Here is a 9,376-nt window from a genome sequence, read left to right as displayed (position 1 = left end):
GCGATCTCGTGTGGCTCCCTGTAGTACTCGCCGCACGTTGATGCATGTAATATCAAGTGTAATGGTTTGGTATGGAATGCTTTTCGGTGTGCCAGTCGAGCCGATTGATTGATTTGTTGCTCGGAGTGGTATGGGAAGGAAGGAGATGGGATGTGGCAGAGGAAGGGAAAGGTACGGCAACCATAATTACTTACCAATCGACCGATCTGAAGCATGAAACACAGGTAGTTGTGTCTTACTGGTCTTCCTGGGGAGTTTTAATTTTGGTTATTTTTTAAGGCTAGTTGCAGTATGATAGTATTTAATTTCTTAACATCACACATAATTTCACTTAAATAATATTTGTATTTTTAAGTTTGCTAAAAATTTGAACTGAATAAAATATGTTTTATTAACAATTAAGTTACTACAAACTTCACATGGGATGTCGAGTTAAGCTTCATAACAGTATATAAAAAACTATTATCTCTGGAGATGCCGGGTATCGATCCCGGTACCTCTCACATGCTAAGCGAGCGCTCTACCATCTGAGCTACACCCCCTGGTGAGAGAGGGCGCGCTATTAAGGAACAGATCATGCGGAACCAAACTATCATCGAAAACAATACAATTATAGCTTTAGCTTTTAACACAGTTTTTGGTTTAAAAGCCTAAAATTGACTTTAATTTCATAATTATCAATGAAATATTGCATCAGCAGATCAAAAATAGCAATCTGCAATCCCGATAAATAGATTGCTTGTGTGATTTTACTAATCTTTAAGAAGTAGCAATCCATTTTACCCATCTTATCTCTTACGCGATACTGCCCAATGCATGATGAAACAATCCACACCAGAAAAGCGTGGAAATCCACTAGCGATCTAATAAAGAAGCCCTTCAACTAATAGCCTAACAACAACACACACGTTAGAGGGCGGCCCTCCTCGCTCTTTCTCTCTTTCTCTTTCTCTAATAATATACATTTGGCATCTTATCATTAACAACCGCCGTGCCAACAATTGATAACGCTGGGGCCTCCTCATCAACGCGTAGTATCGGTGTAAAGTGAAGGAGTTGCGCTGTTTGTCGGTGATAAAAAAGGTCTTCATCAAACCAACTTAAATCAAACCCTCACCTGGTGTGTGCAATTTAGTATGATTTGTTCGCTCCCAGGTCCAAAACCGCTCGCTCTCGAGCCATGCGTGTGGCGTTGATCCGGTTCGCGCCGTGAGTTGAAAAAACGAGTGATTGGATTGTGATAAAACAGTGAATTTTTGTGGAAAAGAGAGAGTGATTGAGAAATGGCTCTATCGACAAGATTGTTGTTTAGTGTTTCCGTGTTTGTGCTTTTGTTTGGTAAGTGTTACATCATCCTTTGAAAAGTGAAGTGATTATACTTAGACGAAAAGTGAAATTGTTCATTGAAAAGCACAAGCAATTGCTCCATTGCCACCTGTTTGTAGGACCAATGCATCGTGCAAAATACCATCCTGTATGTCAATGGTGTCCAATTCCGTATCGAAACATGTCTGAATTTGTGTTGGTGTGTGTTTGTGTCAGCATAACCTCTCCCCCACGCGATAAGATAAGCGAAATCGCAACTTCAAAGTGTTATTGTTCAATGACGAGGTTTTAAGCGAATCAACAATGGGGTGCTTCGTGCATTGCTCGTGCTTCTCGTAGTGCAAAAAGCAAGAAATTGGTTTTGATGTGTCGTTATCTGTTGCAGCATCGAACGTTCTCGTCACTGCACGCCCGCAGGATGAGACGAAAGAGCTCACGGCCGATCTGCAATCTCCCCCAGATGACAGGATCAGCGAAAACTCCCTAACGGATGACTACGTGAACTGTCCTCCTCCAGAAGATACGGCTGCAGAAGAACAGCTTGATATGTCGTCACCTCCTCTGGCAGAGGAAAAGGAGCAACAGGATGTACCTGGTGGAAAGTATGAAGATTTTGCTCCACCCGTAAAGGAGGTGAACGGTCGAGTGATGAGACCTCCGGGGATGCGTCCACGTGGGAATCCTCTGGATGATCTGGAGATTATCGACCATCAAGAAGACGTGGAGCTGCTTGACATGTCGGAAAACCTTTCCGTCGGTGATGTTGGAAAGGTGTTTGAGGAGGCAGCTGACACACAGGAAGCTTCTGGAGATGATGAAATACAGGTGGAGGACACACAACGCGAAGAGCCTAAGATCCCCCAACTAATCCACGTTCCAGTTCATGAGCAAAACATCCCACTGAGTGAAGGTGATGATGGTTGGTACGATGTGGACAATGGACAAGGTCCTCTCAAGCATCTGAAAGCGCAAGTCCTATACGATCTGGCGGAAGGTGAATCCAAAGCGCAAGGTGTGAAGAAATACCTGGATCAACATCCGGAAGAGATCACTGTGACTTCACCCAACTATCCCAACCCTTATCCGAGCGTTGTTGATGATATGCGAAAGTGAGTAACTTATGGGAGTTACCTTCCAACGTTTTATCCTCCCATTTCAAGCCGCATTTCCTTCTCCTCAGTTTCTCGGTCGATGGTGGGCGCGGCGTGCAGATCACGATTCATGATATAGATCTTGATCCAACCACTGACTTCCTGTTTATACGTGCTGGTAATCTAGAAGACACGCTCGAGAAGGGTCCGGTACTTACGGGCATATACCAGGAACCGCTCCGATTTCTCATACCACAGTCGACCTTCTTCACCATTCACTTCGTGGCCGGACAAGGAAATGGCACCGAACAGAGTCATCGAGGCTTCCAGCTTTCGTATGCCCCGTTCGGTGAACTAAACTCTCCCACGACACCGACCACAACGGAAGTGATCGTACCGCAGGAGGAGCTACAGTGGACGACGAAGGAAATTGTCATCACGCCAGCAATGATGGATCTGCCGAGCACGTGGGCCGAGATTAAGGAAGCGCTTTCGAACGCTAGCAACCAGTACATCGAAAATCGCACCCTGTCGTACATGCCGAGTCGGTAGGGAAATAGAAAAGAGAGTTTCAGTTTGTTGTTGATGAAAGTGAGAGTGTACTTAATATGTCCATTTCATTATTTTAGCCCGTTCGACGTGAAGCTTCTCGCTCGCAAGTGTCCCGACACGTGGAGGAACTACGAGAACTGCGTTAGCCTGGAGTTTGCCGTACCGCTGCGGCCCATCTTCTACGAACCGTCGGACGATGATGATGGGTTGGATTTTGGATTTGGGAACAAGTTCCTGCAGAAAGGTTTCATATCGATCTCTACCACCGAGGCGACCGTGCCGCAGTACGAGCTGGATGTGGCGAGGTTGGACGAAATGTGGGAAGAGTATGGTCAGATGGCGTTACAGCGTGCCGGCTACGAGATGTACATTATGCCCGAGAGCAATCGCATCCTGCTGACGTGGATCGGCATCAGTCTGGCGATCGTGGGCACCTTCCTGTTCGTGCTGTACATGATATGGAAGATCGACATCTTCAAGGACTATCGCAGGTGAGCATTGCGCGTGTCTTGCGCATGAATCATCTCTGCAGCTTGCGCTAATCAAACGTGCCTTTTTACGCAGGGTTTCACGCACCAGCCACCACACAACGGTGGATGATGATAAGAACGAGCTGAAAAAGAAAGAGTTTGACATCTCGATGTTCCCGTCGCCGCACCAGGTAGTGCCGACCTTCTTCCCCACCGGCGATCCGTACAATGCGTCCGAAGCGGATGCGCAGTACGGTAAGCAAGCAAAAACGCAGAACCAGTTTTACGCCAGCTCATTACCAGCGACACCAACACCATCCGGATTCGACAGTAATTACATTAGCGAGACAAAAACGGTTCCACCAAATTCGGTTAAATAATGGGGCCAATTTTTCGGAAATTACACACCATTTAAGCTTCTTTGGTTTCAGTCTCTCAGGCATTCACACACACAGTAGTTTACACACTAAGTGTCGTTGGTGTATGGTGATAAAAACAATATTTTAAGACAGTGCTGGCTGCTGGTTTTTGGGGCGGTGCTGTACCAAAGCACGGAATCAGCTCAAACAAACGGTTTGATACGGTTTTGGTTTTCTTCTTGTTGGGTGTAGCGTACGATAACGCCACGATGAGCCAGTGGCCGGAAGACTTCAACGAGCCGCGCTATCCCGAAACATCGTTCAGCGCTGGTAATCAGCGAACCGGTCCGACGCGCCCCTACGAACCCGTCTCCCCGATGGACCTGTCACCCGCACCGGTCGATTTTAATGGTATGTAAAACCGGGCGCGCTACCGGTGTACCCTCCCGGTACAGGGATTTTTAAATTTAAAACCATCAACAGACGAGCTCTGCCGGGTGTGCTCGGAACTTTATCCTGACACAAACGGCACTGCTGATCCGTTTGTTTTTACGAAACATTTACATTTCGGGTCGGTTTTCAATACAGTTTCTGTTCGTTTTTCTTGTCGTCTGTTTTCATTTCGATTCGGTACACTCGGCAGCCTCGCCACGATCGGGACGTCCTTCGGCCGGCAGCAAAAATAATCCATTTTTATCACCCCGCGGAGGACCACGAACGTCGTCCGTTGGCAACATGCCGCCGCCACCCCCACCGCCCGGTATGAGGTAATAAACTGTGGAACGCGGTTAATTAAAAATATGCGAAATGAAGCAACGAAAGGGGCGAGTTAGAGCGAACAGAGTGAGAGAGAAAACTCTATAAAATAAAGTAACAATCGAGAAGGATTCAATGTCTTGTTTTTGTATCAACCGACAACAACATCTCCATTTCGTATTGAAAAAAAAAAAAACTTAAACATCGATCGGTCACTTGGTTTTCGATCGCTACCCTTCGTGTGCCTCACGCATTGGCAGATTTGCATATAGGACAATTTTCATAAGGTTGATGAAAAACGCATTTCTCATGTGGCTTTCGCGGGAGAAATAAATTAATTAATTTCATGACGCTAATCTTGCCGTGCGCGGTGCTCGCGGGCTCGCTCGATCTCTCGAGCTGCACTGGATTTCGGAGGGTTGTGTTCCATTATCGGTTCACTACACTGGCACGGCCAATCAAAAATCCAATCAAAAGCGTCCCCATCGTATCTGTCAGTGTTGAAGGTGTGCGTTCCTTCTGTTTCTCGTCAAGGGGCTCGTTATACAGGCAGCTCCATTTTAAATCGTTATCAAAACACCGATATACACCCAGCTCCTCTCCCCTGTTCTTCATTCGGGGTGGAGGTGGTTGAAGCATGGGAAGTGTATTATAAAATATGCAAACCTCCTTCTCAATCACTGGGTATTTCTCCTCTCTCCCACTCCGGGTGGCCTTACTCCCATTTACTCCCACGGGGGACATTCGGGGCATAAAAATAATAATATTGATTTTACATTCATTTCTTCATTTTCCGCAAATTAAGCTTCTGGCACGCCAAAAGACAGCTTGTTGGAACTCCTGTCGCCAGGGGTAGGAACACCAAATCTGTGAGTGTGTGTGTGTGAGGAAGATGAAGAAAGGCGGAACATAATCTCAACCGCGCGCGCACTCCTTGATGTGACAATGAATCCACCGTGGTACGATCGCGGGATGAGGAACCACACGGTTGCCGATTTTTTGTTATTAATTTCTGTCCTCTGTCCTCACGTTCTCGGCGGGTTAATTACATGGGCTGCTCTTTCTGCGGGGCCTGCAAACGATAATTACACTAATATACAATAAACGAAAATGATCATAATTTTGCGCGATGCTGGGAGAGCACAACACTGAGCCCGGTTTCTTCCTCCCGCACTGTGTGTTTGGCCCATTGCCGGGCTGAGTTTTATCAAGGCATAAAATTAAGCTTTGTTGTCGCATTCATTGCTTAATTCAGCTTGAAACGATGGCTTCCAAGGGTAGAGATCGTTGGTCCAAAAATATGGGGAAAATATTGACTTTTTGCAACTACCACTAGGTCTATACTATTTTAAAACGTTGAATGAAAATTGCTTTTCCATAACTCACTACTGACCAAAATGAAATTCAACTAATTATTCAACATTCTGCCAATTGTGTTGGCATCCTCTAATGCTTTATTTAAAATGCGCCCCGTACTTAATTGGAATCGGAAACTAGTTCAAAAAGGTTAACAATTATTTTATAACGACGATGTGTTGGTGTGTAGCGTACACGAATTATTTAACGGTTTTAAATTTCGCTAAGCTAGACTAAAACTATAATTTTGCTTGTTTTTTATTTCTCGCTTGAGAAAAAGAGGATTAAAATGAACAAAAGCTAAGCAGAAGAGGCTATAACACAATCACTACTGTACGAAAAACGATAACAAGTGCGCGTAAAACAGAACGAAAGAAAGGAGAAATCCATCTAAAAACGGTTCTACAGTGTCCCCCTCGCCGGCTAGGCCGTGTGTTCGCCTCGTGACACGGTGTTTGTGTGTGTGTGAGTTCGAGGAACTTAATATATTGTTCATTACATTATTGTATCTTGATTTGGCTTATTGACGCACAGGTTCCATTATCTCAGTAACAACTATAGTGCCGATGCACTACTACTTCCTCGCACCGGGGAACGACACACGTACACATGGATTATTTCTAAAACAGTGCCTAAAAATTGACTTCATGCACCTTCTCATATGGTTGTCCCTCCTATGAACTACGAAGAATTTCTTCAAACTGATTGCTGTGCTAACAATATATAAAGCGATACAAAAGATTACAAAAAACCAGACCTCTAAAAAGCGGTCAATAATGTTTGCAGGCATAAGGATGGACCGATTTGCTTTTGTGTCACAGTTCGTGTCCGAAGCTTAAGGGAAATCTCTTGCTTGGTATAGTAATAATGTAGAGAAGATCTAACGTATTTCCAAAAACAGAAAAGATGTGTTCGTTTTTATAGAAAAACAAACCGTTGTAATAAAGCCTTCCCGGTTCCTTCATCGCTAATTCCAACTGGCTAGTATACATTTTATAACAACAAGATTTCGATAACATTCACGATTCTTTATAAGAAGAGAGGGGTGTTAGGCTGTCTTAATTCTACGAGTTTCTCGAGCACTTGTTCTTGGATATTGTATTACAAGGTAAAAGAACTCACAAATACTTCATCCTCTCTGTGTGTGTCTGGTGTGTGTGTCAACATTTAGGAAAAAATATACACCGAAGACGGATTATTGCACTCTTGGTAATCTGTTTCCTGCGCACACTCACTTCTTGCGCGCAGTGTATATGTATGTCCTGTTCACCGTTCGCGCTCTTCTCCCAGTTTCATCTACACAGACAAATTGTGCGCACCGCTTTAGGTGTCCTGTAGCAGCGCACCAACGACATAGTCGGGCGACGGCTTCTCCGCCGTCCGGTGCACCGTGATGCCCTTGTTTTCGATCGCTTTCTTCGTGCTCGGCCCGATCGCAATGATGCGCTTGCCGGTCAGATCAATGCGATGCTTCTCGAACACGTGCGCACAGTAGTTAATCCCGGATGGGCTGAAAAAGAGTAAGCTATCGATCGTCCGATCGCCTTCCTTCTCCCGCTCACCCGCGAACAGGGCGACCAGGTTTCGTTCCAGGTCGCGATGTGGCACCGTTTCGTACACTTCCACCGAGTCGAGCGAGTAGCCATACTCGGACAGTTTGTTCTGCAGCACGTCCTGCTTGAGATTGCCGCAGGGGAACAGGAACGGCATCGTGATGGTTTTGTTGTACAGGTCGGTTTTGATAAAGTCCGCCAAATTGCTCGCATTCCCCGAATGGTGGCCCTTGGTGTCGAGATCCAGCGTGCGCTGAATGAGCTCCCGGGACGTCTCACCAACGCTGTAGTTGTCCAGCGTTTTCCAATCGTCCTTCAGCTTGCGCTGGCCCTCCAGCGCGTCCCGCACGGCCGTGATGCTGCGCGGGCTGGTAAAGATAAGGCCTGAGTACTTGTAAGGCGACAGCAGCCGATCCCGCAGCACGTCCAAGTTTTTGAACGAAAAGTCTAGCGTCGGTATGAAGACGGGCTCGTAGCCGTGCTTCTCCAGCAGTGTGCCATAGTTGTCCGCATTTTCACTTTCCGACTTTAGTATCACCACCACCTTTCGCATCGTGCTCTGCTGATGTCGTGACCAGTCTTACCAATTGAAAATCTGCAACGTGTACACTGCAGCAAAGCACCAGGAAGGGAGCGAGCGATTGCAGGCCGCAATTGGTGTTGATTATGCGAGCGAAATTTTCACCATTTATCGATGTTTATGTTTTGCTTTTGTTGCCTCCACTTTGACAGCTGATGTGATAAGGACCGTAAACAAATGCAAATGCTGTGCTGGATAGCTAATATTGCGCAAAATTGTTGAATTGTTTTTGGAAAAATAGAGCTAAATTATTTTTTGCTATAACAAGTGAATTTTTGAAATAATTACCAAAAAGTGCTTTAGTTTTGTTCTTCGATAATAGCGAGATTCAGATCGACCTGGGAAGCTCTCGACCGTATGCTATAAACGTTCTCAACTGTCACTGCAATGTTTACATGTGGAATTTGAAATTGTACATGAATTTATTCCTTTTGCTTTACAATATCTGCATTTTTCCTCTTAAAATTAAAACAGCGCTAGACTTTTCTTCAGCGACTCGCCCTTCTCCGGTACCACCTTCGCTACTTTGCGCGGCTCTTTCACCAGCGTCACAGGACACTGCACTTCCGTCCAGCAGATCGGAACCATCGGAATCGGATCCGCACCCCAGGTAGCGCGCGAACTCGGAGAAATTGCCACCACAACGCCCAGCTCGTTGTCCGCCGTGGACAGATGGAACACGTTCAGCTCGATTTGATGCAAAACTCGGGCCAGAATGATATCGCCCGCTCGGAAGCATTTGTGCATTTCGACACGATCCACCTCCGTGGCGCGCACGTCCTCCTTGCGGATGATTCCACGCAGCGTGCGGTTCAGTGCCGTTTTACCGATGCACAGTATGCGGCATCTTGCCATGCGATTTTGTACGGCCGTGATCCGTGCTGTGACAATATCGCCTATGACCGGAACCGTTGCTCCACCGCCGAAGGAAACTACCGAGATGAAGGTGTTTTTCTCGCGCTTCTTCATCTGCACGATGCCGGCAAGGGTGGCGTGAATGTAGCCCAGCTTTTCGTACGTTCCCTGGCCGGCAACGGTGAACTCGGACGCGGCACACAATATCTGACCGGGGACACAAATCAGTGTTTGATCTTCACTTTCTTCACTCATTGTTAATGCCGGCTAATGGGTTTAGTAGGTAGAAAATGAAATAAAATCGAGCGAGACAACGTGGTGCGGTCGTTTCCGAACGTGATTTTACTGTAAACAAACGCACGGCCTGTGCTCTGTTGACTGCCGAGCGATTTGACAGTTGAATATTACAGCGGTACCCGTGACTATTACAGCGGTACCGAGGTGCACAGTGTAATTTCTTCATTGCATTCCCATTTTT

At 46.2% G+C, this 9,376-nt stretch overlaps 3 protein-coding genes and 1 non-coding gene across 4 annotated transcripts; 1 reads left to right on the top strand and 3 right to left on the bottom strand.

Annotated features, from left to right (window-relative positions):
• Nucleotides 1–469: 469 nt before the first annotated feature.
• On the bottom strand, nt 470–542 carry Trnaa-agc. Its single transcript has one exon. It is a non-coding gene; the product is annotated as a tRNA-Ala (tRNA).
• Nucleotides 543–1,089: 547 nt separating this feature from the next.
• On the top strand, nt 1,090–4,690 carry LOC120904325. The gene is made up of 7 exons (XM_040314239.1): nt 1,090–1,338; nt 1,712–2,435; nt 2,507–2,965; nt 3,047–3,460; nt 3,534–3,694; nt 4,051–4,209; nt 4,442–4,690. Exons 1-7 carry the CDS (start codon nt 1,284–1,286, stop codon nt 4,567–4,569), a joined length of 2,100 nt encoding a protein of 699 aa, XP_040170173.1. The 5' UTR covers nt 1,090–1,283; the 3' UTR covers nt 4,570–4,690.
• A 1,279-nt stretch (nt 4,691–5,969) lies between these two features.
• On the bottom strand, nt 5,970–8,211 carry LOC120904336 (uroporphyrinogen-III synthase-like). The gene has a single exon (XM_040314252.1). It carries the CDS (start codon nt 8,014–8,016, stop codon nt 7,234–7,236), a length of 783 nt encoding a protein of 260 aa, XP_040170186.1. The 5' UTR covers nt 8,017–8,211; the 3' UTR covers nt 5,970–7,233.
• A 230-nt stretch (nt 8,212–8,441) lies between these two features.
• LOC120904337 (exosome complex component CSL4) lies at nt 8,442–9,275 on the bottom strand. Its single transcript, XM_040314253.1, has one exon. It carries the CDS (start codon nt 9,151–9,153, stop codon nt 8,509–8,511), a length of 645 nt encoding a protein of 214 aa, XP_040170187.1. The 5' UTR covers nt 9,154–9,275; the 3' UTR covers nt 8,442–8,508.
• Nucleotides 9,276–9,376: the final 101 nt, after the last annotated feature.

Source organism: Anopheles arabiensis, chromosome 3 (assembly GCF_016920715.1).
Source record: "Anopheles arabiensis isolate DONGOLA chromosome 3, AaraD3, whole genome shotgun sequence".
In the NCBI taxonomy this organism is placed as follows: Eukaryota; Metazoa; Arthropoda; class Insecta; order Diptera; family Culicidae; genus Anopheles; species Anopheles arabiensis.
Note: the sequence above shows the minus strand (reverse complement) of the source record. Positions and strands in the feature narration are given on the sequence as shown.